This window comes from Nothobranchius furzeri, chromosome 1, assembly GCF_043380555.1.
Source record: "Nothobranchius furzeri strain GRZ-AD chromosome 1, NfurGRZ-RIMD1, whole genome shotgun sequence".
NCBI classification, from domain to species: Eukaryota; Metazoa; Chordata; class Actinopteri; order Cyprinodontiformes; family Nothobranchiidae; genus Nothobranchius; species Nothobranchius furzeri.
In genome coordinates, this window is record NC_091741.1 from 27,061,538 (window position 1) to 27,084,344 (window position 22,807).

The 22,807-nt window shown below is 43.1% G+C and overlaps 1 protein-coding gene and 1 long non-coding RNA gene across 4 annotated transcripts in view; one reads left to right on the top strand and one right to left on the bottom strand.

Moving 5' to 3' along the window:
- tenm1 (teneurin transmembrane protein 1) overlaps positions 1-22,807 on the top strand; it is a 429,841-nt gene that overhangs the window by 371,981 nt on the left and 35,053 nt on the right. For all 3 annotated transcript variants that reach the window (XM_015963828.3, XM_054738427.2, XM_015963084.3), the window contains 2 exons: positions 7,825-7,908; positions 8,339-8,533. In XM_015963828.3, coding sequence (XP_015819314.3) covers positions 7,825-7,908; positions 8,339-8,533 — 279 coding nt within the window. The remainder of the gene's footprint in view (positions 1-7,824; positions 7,909-8,338; positions 8,534-22,807) is intronic.
- Positions 20,984-22,402, bottom strand: LOC139066357 (uncharacterized). The gene is made up of 3 exons (XR_011519259.1): positions 21,385-22,402; positions 21,247-21,304; positions 20,984-21,171 (listed from the first exon to the last, which is right to left on the bottom strand). It is a non-coding gene; the product is annotated as an uncharacterized lncRNA (long non-coding RNA).

Sequence of the window (22,807 nt, forward strand, 5' to 3'; positions counted from 1 at the left end):
TGAGCGACAGCGATGAAAAGTTGAAAATATTTCAACTTTCTGGGATCGCGTCGCTGGGTCGCCTGTGCACGACACGTGCACGAGCGCGCAATTTCACACGGACGTTTTTCACGTTTCGCTTAGTAGGAGGGAGACCCGCGATTATCGCTTTGCCGCGCATGTCTCATTGAAAATGAATGGAGGAGAGGCGATGTCGCCTCCCGTGTGTCGAGCCCATAAAACTGCAGCCAAGCAGTTGTAATTACTTATAATGGCTCTCACATAACTGCGGAGGTGTTCTCTCCCAGTCCTCTTCACAGAACTGTTGGAATTCATCCACATTGGTGGGTTTTAAGGTCAAAGGTCAGACATTCTGCAGAACTTTCTGGCACAGAGAAGAATGTATACAAGTGATCCAAAGCAGTCCCATACCATAACGCTACTACCACCATGTTTGACTGCTGCTATGATGTTTTAATGTTATGGGCTCGACGCATGGGAGGCGACAAATGACTGCGATCAGCGAAACTCCTCCTATCGCTTTGATAACCTGACACACGGGAGGTGACAGCAGAAAAACCCGGCGACGCGCTGTGTTCCAGGGCAAAGAGCAAGCATTCCGTTGTTTTGATTGGCCGTCAGATTAGAGGGAATGTTAGGTTATTAAAGCAGTTCAGAGTAGAAAACGCGGTAGATAATGAAGTCTCACAAGGTTTTGCTAGAGTTAAGTGAAGTCTTACTTTGGACCTTACTATATAAAAAAAGAAAAATATGTGAATGGGTTAATCCCACATTACAAACAGAAAAAGAGACGGTGAATATGAGACCACACCAACAACCAACTCACCGACAATTACTCACACACAATCCTGCCTTTTTCCGAACATCTCTGTTCTTTTGTAGAAATGTTGTAAAGCTCTGGGAAATCCGAAACAGCACGCATGAACCGTTCCTTCATGTTTGCCCGGAGATGTACTGAGAAGCTTGCTGCCCGCTCATTGGTCAGTCAGTGGAACCTCCACTGATTGGTTCTTGTCCGAGCGACAGCAATGAAAAGCCTCGCTTGTGCACAACACATGCACGAGCACATTTCACATGCACGTGTGTCATGTTTTGTTTAGCCAGTGGCGCCCCCAAGGGGTGGCCAGGAAAATTGCTGCCAACGATAATAATGATCGTTTTGCCGTGCATGTCTCGTTGCACATGAATGGAGGAGAGGCGATGTCGCCTCCCGTGTGTCGAGCCCACGAGTTTTACTTCAGGTGAAACAGGATGCAGGACAAAAATCAGACAAGTCTTCGTCCTATTTTTTAGGTCAGCAGATGTGCTGACCTTGAAACTGTCCAATGCAGGCCAAGTTGTTAGAATAATAACTGGATATGATGTGAATGTTTGTTTGTTTTTTACTTTCATAAGTTGAATGCTTTGTTTTAAACCTGTTAACTGTTGATACTTTGAAGCTGAAATTATAATTTTATCTCAACAGATTATATTTAATAACAGATGCTGCTCTAAATCTGCAGCATGTTTAAACACACAGAGACAAAAATCTAGAATAAACACCAGTTTAACCGAGACGTGAAGAGCAGTGGCTCAGATAGAGCAGGTTAGGCGATCGGAAGGTTCCAGGTTCGATCTCGGACCAGAGAATGTGGCTGTTGTGTCTTTGGGCAAGACACTTAACCCGCGTTGCTGGTGGAGGGAGGGACCGGTGGCGCCAGTGTTCAGCAGGCCTCACCTCTGTCAGTGTGTCCCAGAGCAGCTGTGGCTACATCGTAGCTCATCCCCACCAGCGTGTGAACGTGTGAATGACTGAGTGTGTTGTGAAGTGTCTCGGTGAGTTCTAGAACCCTAAGATGGCGCTATACAAATCCAGGCCATTTACCATCAACATTGAGCTATTTTCACAGAAAATGTGATTTTATGCTAGAGCCAGAAAGAAATCAGTCCGGTTTAAAACAGCCTTACTTTAGAAAGACTCATCTCGGATAGACAACCCGTAAGATTCTGTTTTTCACTAATGTTCAAATAGCTAAAGTTAAACATAGCAGGCTAGGGAAATTCCTGGCCCTCATAAAGTTGACTAACAGCAAAAGGTGTAGGAGGGGAAGCATTACCCCACAACTGAGGATGACTGTGCATTTGAGTTTTTAAAACACCACTAGAGCGTGTTGGGAAACATTTGTGGTTTTTGGCACCATGGAGTTATCAAACTGGTGTGCCTAGAAACACGAGACAGGCTGAAAGAGTAAAAACCAAGTCTTTGTGAGGAAGAACGGGTCTCTTCAGCTATGTAAGAGGTTTCACCATCTTCTGCACGTAATATTTCTAGAGAAATGTCCTTGTGCACGGCTGAGTGTAGAGGTCAACCTTGGATACACGAGACCTTTGAGCTCTCAGGCATAGCACGAGGAACCATTATGCCTCCATGGGTATAGCCACAGTGATCATGGAGGTACCTTGAGACATCATTACTACTAAAAAACATAGTGCAACATTACACACGCTCCTATCCCCTGTAGTGAAATAGAGTGATGTAACGATCTAGAGTTGTATTTTAATATACTGTAAGTAGATCACTTGTTATAATCAGATGATGGGCTGTTTTTATCATCAGGGAGTTTAATTAAACACTCTGTATTGACTTTGAGACAAGAAAAGAGAGAGAGTTGGGATCGTTTAAGAATCTTTAATTTCTTAATTATAAATTCTTAACAATCTACCAGGACTAACTCTGTGATGGATGAAAATGGATTTGGATGTTGTGTTGGTGCGTGTGTGTGTGTGTTGTTCAGGATCTTTAGGCTGACGGAGCGTATCTGGTTGTTATGACTACGGACCACGAGGCTTCGGAAGCTGATGACATGAGCAGCTATTTTGCCGTGTACGTACCCTGTGGAGTCTCCCAGGTAGATCAGGAAATGCCAGGTCCTAGGACCTCGGATGTGTACTGGAGCTGGTTGAAGCAGCGGTCACAGCACGTCAAAGTCCGTCTGAAGGGTCGACCCCGGTACCATCGGCAGCGTCAGCTAGTGGTGCTCTTATTTTGAAGGGACGTCGTCTTGTTGGTAAACAATGGAAATCTCCAGTAGCTTCACAGTTCTCAGTTAAAGAAGAAAGCACATCTGGCCAGGCTGTACTTCTCTTTTGATGACGGTGGAACCCCGTAGGACTTCCAACTGAACAGAACTGAAGTCAAAATGGAACTGCTCTTAAAATGGAGTTGCCTTGTTTTTATATCTCTGAGTTGTTTTAAGTTTCAGTAAACGGGATTGGACACTTTAAGTCAACAAGCCAGATTCTCTTACGGCAGCCGAAAACTCTGATTGGTTGGAACAATGTGTCATGCGTTTCTATGGAGATGAGGGTCAGTCTGTCTGTGCAGTAGTCCTGTTTTCATTAAACACATAAATCATGACATCTTTATTCCACAGATCATTCACTTGATTATTATTGATCAACATCTGTTTCGACTAGCTTTAATCACAAATTAAGTACTTTGATTATTGAAAAGCGTTCTTCTTCTCCTTCTGGCTCTTCTCCTGGAATGTAAACAGTCTGAGGAACACCCGACCTTGGCGTTTTCTACACGGGTGTTACTGTGTTCAGGGGCAGCTGTGTGGAGCTGAAAATTATGAACTTCATAACGTTACACCCCTAATGCTGCATAATGCAACAAGGAAGTGTACATTAAGGCTATGTGGAAGCACAGCAGGGTTCTCTGGGTTCTTGTTCATCTCAGATGGACAAAAGACGATGGAAACGTCTATCTGTCTGCTTGTTTTGGGAAAATCCTGACTTATACGTGCCAAAGAAATGACAGACTATTCAGGTTTTTATCTGTACAAAATGCAAAAGCATCTGTTAATGTGTGTCGATGCTTCAGCGATTGTGATGTAGGTGACTTCCATAAATGTGAAGGTCACATTGATGCAGAAGTACAAACAGAAATGAGGTTATTTCTCTTCTTTTACACGCGTGGTTACGTTAGCTGGATCGTGTCAGAACTCTTCTACATGACTTACAACAGCATGGCTTCATTAATGCAGTGTGTGTGTGTGTGTGTGTGTGTGTGTGTGTGTGTGTGTGTGTGCGCCAAGGCTGCCCTTTGTCACCGATTCTGTTCATAACCTTTATGGACAGGATTTCTAGGTGCAGCCAAGGTGTGGAGGGGATCCGTTTTGGTGGCCTGAGGTTCAGGTCTCTGCTTTTTGCAGATGATGTGGTCCTGTTGGCTTCATCAGAACGTGGTCTCTGGCTCTCACTGGAGCGATGCACCGACCTGTCGTGGTAAAGACAGAGCTGAGCTGGAAGGCAAAGCTCTTGATTTACCGGTCGATCTACGTTCCAACCTCCACCTATGGTCACGAGCTCTGGGTGGTGACCTAAAGAATGAGATTGCGGATACAAAAATGTGGATGGGTGGACATTCAGGGTAGGGGTGGGGGGGGGGGGTGGAAGAATTCTGTAATATAACATCAAAAACAGCCTGATGTAATAACTCTCTTTGGGTATTTGAACTCTAGGAGATTCTAAGGTAATAATTTAATGATAAAATTGGGTAATCTTATTTCTGTACTTTGGTAATATATTCAATGCAGAATGTTTCTGCTCTTACTTCTCTAAAGCTCTGAATGCTTAGCACCCACCCACATAAACATTTCACCTTTTGAAATTGCCAGTACTTTGTATTGTCAGCGAGAGCCAAACAATATGGCTTCCTGGAGCACATGAATGCATTAAAGCAGGCTTTTTTCTGCCAAAACAAAAGAAACAAAAAACAATTAAAATTCGGTAATTTAGTTTTTCATCAAGTTTTCAAGAAAAACTCAAATATTTACAAGTACTTTTTCTACATGTGAACTGGTTTATCTGAAAATTAATTCTTATTTTAATCCATCCATCCATCCATTTTCATTCGCTTATCCGGAGTCGGGTCGCGGGGGCAGTAGCCTAAGGCAAGAGGCCCAGACTTCCCTCTCCCCCGCCACTTGGGCCAGCTCCTCTGGGGGAATCCCAAGGCGTTCCCTGGCCAGGTGAGAGACATAGTCCCTCCACCGTGTCCTGGGTCTACCTTTAGGCCTCCTTCCGGTTGGACGTGCCCAGAAATCCTCACGAGAGGCGTCCAGGAGGCATCCTGATCAGATGCCCGAGCCACCTCAACTGGCTCCTCTCGATGTGGAGGAGCAGCGGGTCTACTCCGAGCCCCTCCCGAATGACTGAGCTTCTCACCCTGTCTCTAAGGGAGAGCCCAGCCACTCTTTAGAGAAAACTCATTTTGGCCGCTTGTATCCGCGATCTTGTTCTTTCGGTCACTATCCAAAGCTCATGACCATAGGTGAGGGTAGGAATGTAGATCGACCGGTAAATCGAGAGCGTCGCCTTCTGACTCAGCTCTCTCTTCACCACGACAGACCGGTACAACGCCCACATCACTGCAGACGCTGCACCAATCCACCTATCGATCTCACGCTCCAGCTTTCCCTCACTCGTGAACAAGACCCCGAGATACTTAAACTCCTCCACTTGATGCAGGACCTCATCCCTGACCCGGAGAAGGCATTCTACCCTTTTCCGAATCAAGGCCATGGTCTCAGATTCAGAGGAGCTGATTCTCATCCCAGCTGCTTCACACTCGGCTGCAAACCGCTCCAGCGAAAGCTGAAGATCACGTTCTGATGAAGCCAACAGGACCACATCATCTGCAAAAAGCAGAGACCTGATCCTCAGGCCACCAAAACGGATGCCCTCCACACCTTGGCTGCGCCTAGAAATCCTGTCCATAAAGGTTATGAACAGAATCGGTGACAAAGGGCAGCCTTGGCGGAGTCCAACTCTCACTGGGAACGAGCCGACTTACTGCCGGCAATGCAGACCAAGCTCTGACACCGGTCATACAGGGACCTAACAGCCCGTATCAGAGGGCCTGGTGCCCCATACTCCCGGAGTACCCCCCACAGGACTCCCCTGTATATTTTAATCAAGATTTTAACCCAACATGTCCATGCCTGCTTACAGGTGGGCTTTAAAGGGTGTTTCAGTCATTTTCAAGTGTGTTTTGGATCAAATATTTAATTAATTACCATTTCATCAGCTTCCTGTTTCTGTTGGGAACAGACTTGTCCTACATTTATGATTCTTGAACTGCAGATACCGCTGCTGGAATTCAGATGTAACAGTTTTAAAGATTTACAAGATAAATAAACTAATTAAACATTTTTGCTGAGCTGTGATTGGATGCCGTTTTAGCCAATGAGATGAAAAGTTTGAGCAGATTCAACTCTTGGCTTCAAATAGAAAAACAACTTTAAAAAGAAGAATAAATGCCGTGGACTATTGTCAACCAATGTGATGCATGGAGTGCTTTCACTATTGTGTGTTAAACTATGGGATGCAAAATGAAAAAATGTCATGCAGAAGATTTAGCATTCATTATTTAGCTTTATTTTCTTATATTTATTACGCTTTTCATCACATTTGAAATGGAAATTGCCTAAAAATCTTCCTACCTACATGTTAACATGTCGTAATTTTAACCCAAAATCAAATCCAAACACCTACATTTAAGTTTTCGAAGCACAGGTAGTGTCAGGGGTAAGGAAAGTGAGAGCAGTCAGTCAAGCCAGGTTGTGGACGGGGCCACAAATGCGGTGGGTAGTTCTGGGGATGGAGGGGTAATTTATCTACACCAAAAGATTTAGCTCACATATTTAGATTTGAAATTACTTTTTAGATTTAGATTTAATTCAAATTCAAAAATACTTTATTAATCCCAGAGGGAAATTGATTAAGATAGAATATATATATATATATATATATATATATATATATATATATATATATATATATATATATATGTATATATGGGTGTGTGTGTGTGTGTGTGTGTGTGTGTGTGTGTGTGTATGTGTGTGTGTGTGTGTATATATATATATATATATATATATATACACACACACACACACATATATATATATATATGAAGGTGTTTTGGTGTAATCGAGTAGCGTTAGCACACTTCGGCCCCCGTTGTTAGCTGTTAGCGTATCAGTCCTGTCGGGACACTGGGTAAAATAATTATTTAAAAGTTTTTTTACGGACTCTAAAAATGACCAAATTAAGCCTTTAATGAAGCTTTGGGTTGCAGCTGTAGTTCTTTGTCAAAAGCAGCAGAGGTTTGATGCATGTCCTCCCTGACGAGGGACACGGTGAATCCTGCTTGATGAAGCTCTCCAGCTCCTAAAATGGGATTTCAGAGTCAACCTTCGTCCCGCTCTCGTTTGACGGAGCCTATAATTGGACATGTCAGTGGCAATTTAACATGATCCATTTATTTACCAATCCATCCTCTGAGTCATCAATCACCTGATCTCCCACATGCACCACCTCATCTTCACAGCAGCTCTCTGTTTGTTTGTGCATGCGTGCGAGTGTGTGTGTTTATGTCTGTGCATGTGTGTGTGTGTGTGTGTGTGTGTTGTGTGGGATGTGGGTGGCTGTGAGACGGTGTTAGGTTTGTCTGGCGTTGACCCCCACGGTGTTAGCGGACACGGTGTGCTATTTGAGCAGGCAGAAATCACGGTTATTGGTTGACATTTGGAAAGGTGCCGAAGCGAGCCCGTGTGAGTCCTGAATAAACACGGGGAAGACTCCCTGCCCGATGCTGACCTTTGCATGAGCCGGGAGGGTCAGGAGTCCTAATACTATGTTATTAAGGAGATATTATTTGTACTACCTGTAACTGACTCCTGTGGGCAGTCGCTAGCAAAGATTTCTTGTATTTATACATGAGTTTGCCTCACATTTATAGAGTTAAAGCGACGTCTCTGGTGTTTCATCCTTCAGGTACGGCTGGAGTGGCCAACAGACCTCGCAATTAACCCACTGGACAACTCGCTCTTCATCCTGGACAACAACATCGTCTTACAGGTGTGCAAACTATCTCAGTTTACAGAGTTTGTCTGGTTTGTTTTTGTTGGTATTTTTCCCACAAAAACGCGATAAATAGTTTGACAGTGCCAAGTAATAAAATCTACACAGAATCCTGAGCTGTCACTTAGTAGATCCATTTGGAGTAAGTGAGGCTTTTAACATAAATAAAAGCAAAGGAAGAGCTTGTTAACAAAAATGACATACTGTCACGGATCTCTGCGGCAGTTTTTATTACAAAATGTCACTCAACTTTTTCTCCTAAGTTATTAAACGGAGCTTTTATCTCGTGAAAGTCGGTATGTGAGGCAAGATTTTAGGTGTGTGTCACGCTGGATCGATAAAAGTTTCTGTTACTGTCAGCGACTGAAACTGATGTAATTGCTGCATCTGTTTTACGGAGATAATAAATGACGGTGTTCGTCTTCAGGTGTCAGAAAGTCTCCAGGTGCGCATAGTGGCAGGGCGTCCCATCCACTGCCAGGTCCCGGGTATCGACCACCACCTGGTGAGCCGAGCAGCCGTGCGCGCTACCCTGGAGGCTGCCAAGGCCATCGCCCTGTCTCACCTGGGAACGCTGTTCATCGCCGAGACGGACGAGAGGCGAATCAACCGCATCCAGCAGGTCTCTATGGATACCACACATGGGTCAAAATACAATGACATCAAAGTCAAATTTTATTCTATGGTGCATTAAAGGGACAATGTGTAGTTTTAACCATCAATCTCTGGGTTGGAAAATGAAGTAAATGATACCCAGTTGTTGAAAGATATTGGCAGATTCTTAACATATAATCATAAAAATCAGGTCTAAAATACACGGGGGCGGGTCTAAGTCTCAGGGTGACGCCATTTTAGATGCCATGTTTCCTTCAACGGAAGCCATTGAGGACAAAATGTATTACTGATATCTAACAAATGGTAACAAAACTCACCATTCCTAAACGTTGTTGTTTTACACATTTACCTCTTCACTCGTTGCCACAGATAAAAGAGAGCTTGATGTGCCCGTCATCAGGGGCAGATTTAGCAATTTGGGGGCCCAAGGCGAACACAGACACGGGGCCCCTTACACTAAATTTTCGACAATCTTACCTTTAACTGGATTTGCGAAACTCTCCCCTCTTCTGACATGAGTTATTTTCCCTTTTATTAGTCCTCCTCTTTTTTCCTGCTTTTCTCTCCCTTTGAGTGCTTTCAATATTTGCTCTGCTTTCTTCTTCCTGTCTGCGCTCCTGTGCTTTTGCCTTTGTTTGTTTTTTCTATTTTCCATTTTGGTCTATGTTTTCCTCCCTTTAAACATTTTCCATTGTCTTTCCTTTCTGCTTCCTTTTGATGTTTACATCGAAAAACGACGTCACTTTCAGAACTGAAGATAAAAGCTTTTATGAAGCCTGCTGCTTCTTTCTCTTATTGGAGCCACTAGGATAACTCAGTTTCATGCTTAATGTTTTGACTATCGCTTTGAGTTTGTTACGAATGCTCCCGCCTCTCTTCTTCTTATTATTTGTGGTCTTATGGCACTTGGCAAACAACAGCTTGGTGCATTACTGCCACCAACTGGATTGGAGTGGAATGACTACCAATCACTTCCTGTTTGTGCATCGCCGTCTTAATAACCCTCTTATGACCATAATTATAACAGGGCCGCCTGGTATTTTTTTAATCTTATGGCTGTAAAATTGTAATAAAAAGTGCAAAGTGTGTGTAACTCTTCTTTTTTCAGAACAACCTCAGCTTTCAGTGTATGGTTTGTCTTTAGAATTTATTTCTATTAAAGCCGTTAAAAAATCAGCTTAAAAGTGAAAAAAGCAAAAAACGGATTTGAATTTTTTACATTTATCACTGAACAGGAACTTCAAAATTACTGGGCAAACAATTTAAACTTTGAACTGTAATGCATCTATTCTTAAAAAAGTGTGAACCTTGGTATCTTTTTTTAGCAGTTTTTAGGACCATTTATTTTTGTAAACTTTCAGACGTTTTTATTTGATGTGGTAGACCTTGAAGCAGTTTCTCTCCAGCTGCAGGCAGAGTCCTGCACACCTCACACTGCCATGGGGTGTTTCTCTGGCACACCGTGCACTGCTTTACCAAAAACTTTTGTTTTAGCAAAAATAATTATTTATGGTAAAAAGATAAATAATGCTGGAATGAAGCTGAATCTTACAATTAGCAAATAGTTGAGGGTTGTTCAAATAAAAAATAAAGACTGAACAAACGTTCATGGTTCACTGGAGATCTGTCCTTCTTCGTGGTCACTGTCTTCAGATATAAGCCTTCTGGGACACCTAATAGATCGTGTTGATTTTCTTCCATAATTTCATGCTGGCTTTTTATGCTAATTAGCTTCCCCGTTTCCATTATCCGCTTTCACCGCGGCGCTGCGCTCCGTTTCAATCAGGCTGTACAGCAGGATTTCCATAACTCTGATTGCTTCATGCTATAGATCGTTGGAAAGCTGATTTTATGTACTTTTAGGAACCGTTGGAATTTCCTGGATCTGATCAGCCATTCAAAAGTTATAAAACGGAGCATTTTGGATGACAAACTCAGCACGTCTCTGAATCTGTGTTGCGATTCGTTGCGCTCAAGACAGGGAATCCCGGTGGCTACCGTAATGTATTGTATACGCACGAAAAGCCCCATTTTTAATCTTTTCAGCCCTTTTGGAATTTTAATGATATCTTGAACGGTTCAGGAATTATGGTAATGAGAAGTGCGCATGTCCAATCCCGTCTGCGGCCACAGGTTGGTAATAAGAATATTGTGGCATTAACAGAGGGGTGCCGGTGGTCAGGGCTAGGGGGCCCCCCAACACAAGGGGCCCCAGGCGGCCGCCTACCTATGCCCAATGGTAAAACCGCCTCTGCTCGTCATTTTGCTGAAGTTTGCACTCAATAGGGCTTTTTGACCCTATAGGGCATCCATTGTTAAGGTCTTACTCCAACACAAAAATACAGCTTCCTTGCAACAATTTAGATATCTACTGCCCCCTATCGCCAGGAAAAATACACATTGTCCCATTAAAAACCACTCGAGTTCTTTAAAGTCTTCTACACATGTGACGTAGAAAGCCTAGAACCACATCCAAATGTTCTTTTTAGGTTTCATGCTCTGCTTTAGTCAAAAGGCAAAGGTCAAAAGATCATCAGTCTCAGCAGTCTGTTTTAGGAAAGGCAGATGATTCCCCAGGTTTGAAGCCGCCCCTGCAAAAGCCTGACCTCTTTTATAACTTAACTGACATTTTGACACATCTAATAGTAAATGGTTGTTAGACAAGAGTTCTCACTAGAGTGTGGATCTTGAAGAACAAATGGTAGGTTAGAGACTCCCACGAACCAATGTTTAGAGAAACATAATAGAAACTCGTTTTAAACATTTTTTTACACAGACATAAATGATTCAGGCTTTTAGAGTCATTTTTGTGAGAAATTATTATTATTTTGGCCAAACCAAGTGACGTCGGCTGAGGGAGTCCTGCTAGCTTAATCCAGTGAAAAATGTGGACTCTAATGCGGCTCTGACACAGAGGAAACTTTAAAAGTTTACAATTCTACTTCTGATGGACCAAAACCATAAAGTTATGAGTTAGCTGCTCGCCCCAGAGAACAGAGACCAACCAGAGGGAGAAACCATCGGCCAAAGTAGAGAGATTTGTGCTGCGATGTGAGGAGAAGCAGCGGGGGAGCAGCTTGTGAGTTAACCATGTTAGCTTAAACTCTTGTGCTAACATCACAAAATTGTACAGATTACTATTGTGTACCAGATAATTAAAATAGTATCGGTCAGTTAATATAATATTATACAACAGTTAGTTCCGACCGAGTGATTTGATTGGTCAAGAGACTTTCCAAGAGTGCTGATATTGGACTATAACAGCACTGGGACTGTTTACAAACAGCATCACTCCGCTGTGCCCAGGTGCTTGAGAAAGTAGAACTGTTGTATAAAAGCACTATCACACTCGAGGCCGTGTGTTGTTGCTGAATATCAGCACTGGTGTGATTATCTACGTCATCTATTATCATGTCCCGGTACCGACCCATGTGGGCTACAGAAGTCCGTCTTCAGCTGCACAAAACGGCCAAAGGCACGGAGATAGAGGAGTGGTTTCTCTATCTGGAAACCCGTGGACTCGACAGGCTGGAGTTGGTACAGCCATCACACACTATAGTTTATCAACATGAACACTAATAAACACACACACTGGCTGATCACATGACCTCTCTACCCTAAAACTAGCCACTCTCCATGCTGAGCTTCTAACTCCCTTTGGTTACGTCAGACGTTCACATTGAAGCCCCCTTCAGACAGGCCATGAAAAACGGAAATGTTCCGGACTCTGTCCGTAAGACCTTTGTGTCTGAATACAAACATCCGGATAACGTGTTTCGGAATTTATCCGGACGAAGCCCATAGTAACAGGTCCGGACTTGTTACGGACAAGGTGGCTACTTCAGACTGGTGAGGTAGAGTTCCGGACAAGGGGGAGGGGGAGGAGGAGGGGACCGGGGGACGCTGTGCGCACCTAAATAGCCCGCTGCTTTAGCATGCGGCGAACCACGGCAGTTCGCCTCCTACGGTACCGCCTAGACGCGCGACAGAGCGCTTCACACCTCTTCAGTGATTCCTTTAACCATTGAGCTTCATCATCCAGGTCTCTTATGCGTCTTCGTGTGCGCAGAATTATGCTTAAGCGCCTCGTGATTTTTATCTTGAGAGGCGCTATAGAAATGATATTTTCTTCTTCTTCTTCTTAACATGAGTCTCCCCCCCCCCCCCCCCCCCCCCCCCCCCCCGTCAGACATCTGGAACTTTTCCCTGCTGTGTGAACGCAGCCGAAAGGACAAGTTCCGGTACAAAAGTGGTGTGTCTGAAAACACAGTTCCGGTTAAAAAAAGGATTGAATTGTCCACAAATGTTCCAGAATGTCTGTCTGAAAAGGGCTTTAGAAACTAGAGAAAACAACTTTTTACTAGAAAACTCTGCTGTTATGTATTTTTAAACAATATATCCACAATAAGCTTTTCTAATAGTATTTTTTGCAACATTTGACAGCATTTTATATGAATTAGAAAAAAAACTACCTGCATTTTGCTCATTAAAGAGAACACGTAAACACAATGGGGTAACGACCGTTTTGTGGTAAATGTAACACTGAACTAAAGTGCAAAGCGTTTTGTTACACTGGACTTAAATAAGTATGATGAAACAGTGGTACATAATATTTGTATTCGTGTATTTGCTATTTCGTGACAATAAAATTATGAAAGTTTTTCTATTTTAACCTTTTAATTCAAATTTCCTTGTGAGTTAAATATGTATTTTTTTATTTGCTCAAGCAACAATCCTTTTGTATCACTTCAGTTCATTCAAAGCTGGTGAATAGATCTTTGGAAATTTAGATTATATTTAGTTTTAAAAGCCTTTATGTAGATTTAGCATCGATAAACTGATAAAATATCCCAAAATGATAATTACACAGAAAGGTCTCCAAGACCACAGACTGTTATTTCATCTGTAACTCTCCAAAGTAAAAGCTGGATGTGGATTCTGTTGACATTGCTGCGGTTTATTACTTATCAGCTCTGTTGACCACGACTGGTGGCTTTGTACCTCCAATCACATGCTGTTGTCATGGTTACACAGCACCACCACATAAATTCTAGGATGGGTACTTTCATCAATCCTCTGACTGAGCTTTGACAAAATCAATTCAATTCTGTCCATTTGTAGCAATTGTTGATTATAAATCAAAAGGTAATAATTAAGAAACATTAATATAACTGATTTGTATATTCAAAGTATAGTTTGGTTTATTTGCAGGTATGTGTGGAAAGGTTGTAAAAGAGTAAAATACATAGATTGTTTTTAATGATCTCAGAGTGAAGAAGTACACTTTAGTTATAATTAGTCTGAGTTGGGTTTGGACCAGAGTGAAATATTGCATTTGAACCCCTTATATTGTCACAAGTCGTCATCAAACCCCTTTTGGCCTCAAAGCTGCCATGGCAAATGTGCAAAAATGTGCTAATTTGCAAAACAAGCTTGCTTTCATGCCTCTTAACAATGTGCTAACATACTGTGGCTATAAATATAATGTGGAGATTTAAAAAAAACAAGAAGAAAAACAATTAAGAGGTTTTATTGCATTTGTCTAAGAACCTCTGCCCAAAACCGAACCATCTGGTTGTCAGTCTCACCGAACCGCTGCTCTTACCGCGCATTTACCAGGGTCCTCCACTCATTAAGCACTCGTGCATTTTGCAACAGAACACCAGTGGTGTGGGATGTTCTCCACTCACAGTAGCGCCCCCAAGGAATGGCCAGGGGTGGCCGGGGCCAGAAAATTGCTGGCCACCCCTCTGGCCAAGAAGACCAAGGTTATTTGATGAATCATTGAGTTACCACAAGCTGGTGTACCACCCACACGTTTCTGTAGCTGCATCTGGCCACAGCTACGAAAATTATCTGGGAGCACCACTGGCCACTCAATATTATAAGTGAAGAAGAAACAGCCGGCCGCTACCACTTCAACTTTAGGGCACACTACCAGAGTCACAAAAGAAAAACACAATTTGAAGTCACGGACGTTTGGATGTTTAGCACCATCTGGTTAACGTAGCTTAGGGACAACAGCCACAGGAGGAGAGAGTTCTGTGTTTGGGTTTTCAAGCTAGCTCGTTTTGCATATTTGTTATTGCAGCTTTAAGGCATCCAGACTGAGCCTACTGCCCTCTGGTGGAGGATCTACTGGTGGCACCCATTTTATTTCTTTATTGCCGTTTTATTTTATAGAATTGCATATTAAAATAAAGCAGAACATTATACAATTGTCCCATTAATGTTAAAAAGTGGATAGTTCAGTTTTTTTTAACTATATTAGCATACATTATTATTTGTTCTTATTTCTTTGTTCCTATTCTCTAAACTAAGTCTTCACTAGGATTAAAGGGAGCTGGTGTAGGAGACCCTGGACAGGTGTCCAGTCTATTATAGGGACACGCATGTTTGCTACAGCGGCAAAAAATATAAAATAACTGTAGAAGTGTACTCAGTTACAGTAACTGCAGTCCAAAGGTTTTTGGCCTGAACCAGTATGTTCTTGTCCTGATCAGAGTTATTTTACACTGCTAGATGTTGGTCCTGCTCCTGTTACCCGTTAGCTTGTACATTGGAGCAGAACTTATCCTTTTCCAAAGTGGAATTATTTTAAAAAGTTTGCACAACAGGTGAGGTATTAGTTGTTTGTAACCTTTCTACAGAAACCTGCTTCAAACAAATCTGAACTATTGTTTTATTGTGAAATTTATGAAGATCCTCTGTTGTGTTCTGATTCTGCACAACAGTCTAGGAACTGTAAAGGCTTTAGTTGTTTAAACGTGTGGACAGATCTCCCAAAATGATCACAAAGCAAGAATCTTTTTGTAAGAATGTCTTCTACATGAAGGAACAGCTCAGCTGGAGCTCACACCAGCAGCTCATCAGGCCTTTTGATGTGAGCTCACCTTTAGTTGTCAAGATGGATCAAATGCTGCGCGCCAAAGTGATGATCAGAGTCTGTCTCGTAAGTCGAGATGTTCAAAACTCTGAAGCTGTAATGATCTATTTTCTTTTTTTTTTTTAAATACTAAAAAGGGGGGGTTTATTTAAAAAAAATAAGGTTTTTTTGTCTAAAAGCTAGCAGCAGGGTACCAAAGGAATGCAGCATTTTGGCACCAACACCTCAAAAATACAGCCTGCTGTACTCAATCAATAGCGGCTTTGTGGCCTGCAGCCCCATGCTGAGTCCGTGCGGAGGCAGACAGGATCATAAAATGCCTCAGATGCCTTTTTGATGGAGACTGACCAGCCGTGTAGGACGGGGCAATGAAAAGACTGGCTTTTTATTTTATTTTTCTATTATTTCTTTGGTCTGTATTTGTCACGTTTCTCAGTTCTGGGAAGAAAAGTCAATCCAGAGGTAAAATCATCCATCTTTCGACATTTAGGTGGACACACACACACACACACACACACACACCCTCACTGCAACACGTCCTAGTTTAAAACCGGGCGACTTTGTTTTATCACAATAAAACACAAATGAACAGGGATGTGTTTTCTCTGCTAATGAATGCAGCATTTGTTTAGCGCATCAAAGAACAAGTGTGGCTGATGCAAACGCTCCGTAACGATGGGGACGATAAATTAAAACGCACCGCTGTGTCACTTCTAAGACATACTAAGTACACACAGGTGTAATCCAGCAGGATAAAAAACGACAGTCAGACAACGCTACGTTTCGTAGTAAACAGCTGACAGCAGCTGCATCTTCTGCTGTTTCAGTTTAACAGGCCCTAGCTGTTAAACGTGAACGTGCCTGGGCTGCCGTGGGTTTCTCCACGATGCTCTGGCACCGTCTGATCGGATTTCATGGCTCGGGCACGTCTGTCCATCTCATGCACCCAGGGCCGCTGGCCAAAACATCAATAACCGCACACGCGTAATCGATATGTGATGAATTTTTATTTCAATCTTTTGTCGAGGCAGTGAAGTCGTTTAATATGTGTAATATCAGCGTTATGGACTGCATGTAAATCTCAATCGGTGCATTCCAAATTAGGTCTGCTGTGGCTCAGTTTGATTTCAATTAGGGGCCCAATTGCAAACTTGTTTTTGGCGAGGCAGGCACATTCTGGAAGATGGGGCTTTTCTCACATCTTGAAGAACTTTGTCATCATTAGTTAAAATCAAAAGGTCTTGTTTTCCATTCTGCACCACCACTGGAAATGTGTGTTTTTCTGCACGCCGGCCTCCTGCTGGGACACGTAACTGATTAGTACAGCTCAACAGGGGAATCCTGGAGGACGTACAAGCAATTTCCTGGGTCAAGGTGATGAAATGCATTCACTCCATGCTCTAAAATTAGGACTTTATAAGCTTTATGTTCGTCTCAGAGATGCCTTATAAATACAAATTGGAAATATGTGTATTTGCTTTCTGGGCAGGCGAAAGCTGGGAAGATCAAAACCACTCTTATGTTTGTGAATTAATTATGAGGATAAAAGCCTCCAACTGGTTAAGCTTAGCATATTGACTGGGTGGTTGCCGCTCGCGTTACGGCCAAAATCTCAACTTTCCTGCCTGAAGGACCTTGTTCCTAAAGCCATGCGGTTTGATGCAAACCTAAACGCGCTGCCATGTACTCCTTTTCAATGTGTGTGTGTGTGTGTGTGTGTGTGTGTGTGTGTGTGTGTGTGTGTGTGTGTGTGTGTGTGTGTGTGTGTGTGTGTGTGTGTGTGTGTGTGTGTGTGTGTGTGAGGGGCTAATTATACTGTGAAAATAAGCGCATTGACTTTTCTTGCGTCACATGAAGTCTTTCTCCCTCGGTACATCCAGGTTCTTGTTATTCAGGTGTTGTTGTTTTCTTGATTTAATTTAAAATCTCTCAAATATTATAGAAAATGACATTCCATTGGTCCACATGGGCTAAATCATAAAAGTCCTTGTACTGGTGGTGCGTTCAATTTACCTCGGAAATTGTAAACTCGGAACTGCGAATGAATGACTGATCTTCAGCCTTCAGAGAGTACAGACGCTTTTTTTCTTCAGCTCCCTTATCTGCTCCCCCAAGGCTCTCTGTCTCTGTCTGCCTACAGAGCACCTCTCTGCATTTCTCCTGAAACCACTACTCTTTTTGGAAATATGGACCTAATTAACTGGTCATTCAACGCGATTGATAGGATTTTTTCTACGATGAGAACGGAGAAGGGGGCTCCCACCTGTCCCGAGGGGACATTCGCAGCGGGATATGCACTCGATTCTTGGGAGGTCTGGCGAATCGTGTGCCTCTCTCAGCTGTCCATCGAGGACGTGGAAGATTTGTGGATATTCGGCCTGATGATCACTGGATTTCTTCTGATGGGAGTGGGAAGATATCTGGTTTTCTGGAAATTTGGGAAGACGGGAGCGATTGGAGTGCGACCCGCGCCCACGGAATGTGCCGCCCGGGCGGTGACCTCACAGACTGGGACGTTACTCGAGGTGAACCGTAAGCTGGATAATGTCCTCGGGGCGTTGCCTGTGTTAGTGCGCAAGATGGATGTCATCTCAGAGAGGGTCACCGGACGATGTGGGGATGTTTAGAACGTATAATTGGCTTCACTGGTGGACATGAATGACCACTTATAGACTCCAAGGCAGAGAGGAAAATTATCTCTGCCAGCCCGAAACAAAGTCATGTTTATCCTTTATCTGACGCCAAGGCAGCCTCTCAAGGCTGCTCAACTCACCCCCATGAAAGGAGGAATGCTGACAGATGCTGTGTCCCGACCTTCCCCCCCTGCCTTCAGATTGTGACTTCTGCTGAGGTCAGCGACCTGCGGGAAACTCAATGTGCTCTCTGTTCCTTATCTCTCCCTCCAACTTGTTGGTCTGCAGCTGGTTGATGCGCCGTACCGGCAGCTCCCATTGGAGGCTTCAGGATCCCGCCCAACCCCGCCTCCCCATCGGACTCTGATGTTTTGTACCTGTGCTGTTTGTGCTTTTATGTTGAGGAGTTTTTTTTTGTATAATAGAGTTACTCCCCGCTGGGTCTAACTCTGCTATGCCTTTTTTTACCGTACCCCCAATTATCCTCATGTAACACCCTTTTCATCTATCTATTAAAGTAGCGCGACTCATGTTGCGAATGACCGCAGTCACCAATTCTTGTCATGTGTCTTACCCATGTATGTCTGATCTCTGAATTGTGTGTACTGAAACTCAATTTCGTTTCTCTGTATGTCCTGCACATGTGGTAGAAATGACAATAAAAACGACTTTGACTTTGACGTCATGCCCGAGTTGACCGCGTTCTGGTTGCCATGGACAGGTCAGGATTTCAATATGGCGACGCCCGTTTTGTTAGTGCTCAACGAACTCAGATGACTAATAAACACATCTAAAGCTAATATTCAATTAATATATGAAGAGAGAAGCTTTTATTTGCAAGAGCTACATGTTAGATTGATTTTAAACACACTCTTATAAGTGTGTAATGTAAAATAAACACATTTCAACCAAAACGTACTGTTGTTGATATAAAGAGCTGCCATGTTGGATGTCGAAGTCTGAAATTCTCCCGAGTTTACGACCGGGAGGTCCAACTTCGGGGGAAGTTTGATTTTTCCTACTTGGATGTTGGGATTTCCGAGTTCTGAGGACAAATCGAACACACCACAAATGTCACAAAGCGTCTAGGAGGACAACTGCCAGTGAAATAGACCACATTATAATTTAATATAATGACATTATGTGAGTAATGCTCAGTCTAGTGGATAGAATTAAATCAATAATCAACCTAATTGAAGATTCTGCTCATTCCATCCAGTAGAAAAGCATGGTTTGAGTGATATGGAGTGATAAAGCTCAGATCTTTTATCGTGAATTTGTCTTATCTTTTAAAAATAATGTAAAGCTGATAGTGTTTCCCCTTGGTTTGAGGTTCAGGGTGGTAGAGATCTGAGCAGCTAATTTACTTTGATCTTATCTGCTTTTCCTCTGCTCTGCTCACAGAGGACATAAAAAATACACTGCAATAGTTTAACTACAAAATGCAGCTCTAATTAACTCTCAGCTGACCTTTAACATACTAATCAACATTATAATTTTGAAGGTACCAGAATAGATTTTTTAGGTGGTTTATCTGGGCTGCATGGTGATGCAGTTGTTAGCACTGTTGCCTCGCAGCACGAAGGTTGTAGGTTCGAAACTCGGTTGCGGCCTTTCTGCGTGGAGTTGCGTGTTCTCCCTATACATGTGTAACCGAGCATTCCAGAAAGAGACGGGAGAAGATATAGGATTGTGGTTGCTCAAGAAAAGGTTGATAACCGTGAACTCTCAGGCTCGCTTTATTTAACGGCACCATTAAAGAGCGGGTCAAGTGTGCCTCGGAGTCCTTCTCCACCCATGTATCAATTTTAAAAACTGCAACATTAGTAGGCGTTGCCTGGTGAACCGAGAGGGCGGAGCCGCGGCAGTGACGAAGACGATGGGTAACGAGACGATGCTAGCTCCCTTCACTCTGAGCAGTTATTAGAAGTGGAGGACGTTTCTCCCCCTCCTTACCCAGACACTCGAGACGAAAGGGACCAAGTCTATTTGGAGGAGACAAGCGGACCTGAGCCTTATTGTTTTGAGCTTGTGAGTTGCCTGAAACTACCGGAACCGACCCAACAGAACCAGCTCTGAATGGTAAGTAGCCGTTAGCCATAGCATTAGATTAGCTGCAGGGTTTGATTCCACGGCCCTAGAGAGCTAGTATTCAGCATGTTTTAGAGGTTTATCTGCTTCAACACACCTGGTTTTAATCAGCAACAAATAGCTGAGCTGCTTAACAGCTAATCTAACCTGTTAAAGCAGGAAAACCACTGAAACGTGCTGGATAGCAGGTCTCCAGGAGCCTTGGGCTCAAGTTACAATCTGCTGCATAGAAAGTTATGAAAATACCCCATGAGAAAATTATTCTGTAATGTATTCAGCCCACTAAAACTGCCCTGATTTTATTATTTATTTACTGATACTAGCTGCTTTCTTGGTCGTAGGTGATCCTCTGGTGTCTGCAGCTGGTCTCTGGTGTCGTCAGGATCAGGAGCTTCCAGAAGAATGTGCATTTCAATGACTCTTTCCTCCTCTAAACAGTTATTTGTTATATTAATTAAATAAATCTCAATTTATATATTTCCTGTTTTTGTTCATGTCCATAAATACTTAAACATGCTTGAAATTAAAACGAGCTTTTAACAGTGAGGTGCCAGTTTAATTCATCACAATAGAGCTAGTTAAACAAACATGCAACAATGTGATAATTCAATTAATGTAATTTATAAATATCCATTAAAATATCAAAACTGGAATCAAAATGAGACATTTGGCAGCACAAAAAACTTGTCAAACACAATATTTGTTATAATAATTGTAGGCAGACAGGAGACAGAGCTGATGGAGGTTCTCAGTCATCGAAGGATGGCTGAAGGCTTTCCAGGAACAGGAGATGTGGTGTTGTCTCTTCTCTCTCTATTCTGCCAGATGAGCTGATAGGTTACAGGTGTATGAGGACATCCTCATGCTGTCATAACCAGATGACAGAGTTATCAGCCAGGCTAATGATCAGATGCAGAAAGAAAACACATTCAGGACAGTGTACAATAATCTGTGGTGTTGCTCACCTTATGTGCTCTTAAAGAGTATTAACATGTGCCTGCCTCATGGTGTAGAGTCCATATTTTGCTGAGTGTCCTGCAATAATGCAGGTTATTAGTTAATTTACTTTTGATAGCAAAGAACAAAATTTTTAATGTAAAAGTTATTTACCAGGTGAATCAGCTCACACGTCACCACCAAGTGTCACAGGGGCAGAATCAGTAGCCTCCTTCATGATGTCATGATGTAATCACATACTTATTTAATTTTTAATATCTTAAAAATTCTGAAATGTTTTAATTTTTTTACCTTGAACAGTTCACTGAGCTTGCACTGTCACTGAGGTGGAAGCTGGAATCAACAGCAGGCCTGCAGCTCGGATTCGAGAGAACACCTCTCGCAACCTGGCTACATGCTCTTCGAACGTAGGGCTAAATATCAACACATCATCTAAATACACCATACACACATGCCACGGGAGCCCCCGCAGAACCAGCTCCATCATGCGCTGGAAGGTGGCAGGTGCGTTAGTGAGACCCATAGGCATAGACTTCCACTGGTACAGGCCCCGCCCAGTAGTGAAAGCAGTTTTTGGGTGGTCCTCCTCGGCCACATCAATCTGCCAGTAACCATTGGAAAAGTCCAAAGTACTAAACCAACGGGACCCGGTCAAAGCATCTAGCGTATCATCCACCCGAGGCAACGGATGGCAATCTTTTACAGTTAAACAGAAATGTAAATCAGTACTAAAATGTAAATCAGTGGTTAGTAATCATGTTCATGTTAATGTACCCCTAGGGAATTGTGATTAGTAAAGATTTAAAAAAAAATTTGGACAACAGTACTATGTGACCTAACCCACTCACTGTTACCTGGCCTTTTACCTGACTCCAGGAGCCCACAGCACGTCCGTCTCAACACACCTTAAGTCTGCACGTGACGTATAACAGGAAAGACAACCATGTACACTCACAAACAAACAAATTTGTGTAATCAGAGATAGAAATCTGTGGAACCAACGGGACGTATTTATCACCCCCCTTTTGAAGTCGGTGGATTGTTGTTGTTGGTAACAGCCAAATCTGTGGGACCCTTGTGCAGTTTGATATGGTCCCTGTGTACCCATTTGTAGACGGGCGCCTTGTTTTTGTCGGCGATCTTGATCTGATACACGACCGGAGAGATCTTATCTGTAATCAGGTATGGACCCGACCATCTGGGCAAAAGTTTCTTAGCCAGCGTCCCCGAGGTCGCATTGTTGTTACCCGTTTTGGGAGCGAAAATGTAGTACCAGGCCTGGTCACCGACATCGAGTTCGGAATGTGAGGCTTTCTTATCGTAATAAGTTTTTCTGCCTTCAGCTGACTGTTCCAGAGATGCCTGTGCGAACGAGAATGCTGCAAGCAGGTGAGTTCGCAGGTTCTGGTCGTAGAAGTGATGGTTTAGAAGAGTCTGAGGGGGCTTGGCTGGCGGGACTGACGCAATGGCGTCGTCCGAGCAATGTTGGCACACAGCCAAACCCATGCCAAGAGGGCTACGTCGGTTCTGGGCGTAGCGCACCTCGATGTCGAAACTTTGAAGAGCCAGCAGCCACGAAGCGATTCGCGAATTTGTCACCACACCATCTCTGATGCGCTGACTGTTAAGGAAGGTCACCGGCTGGTGCTGTGTCTCAATGATGATTTTCTGTCCGCCAATGTAGTTCGCAAAGTACTTAACTGCCCACATGGTG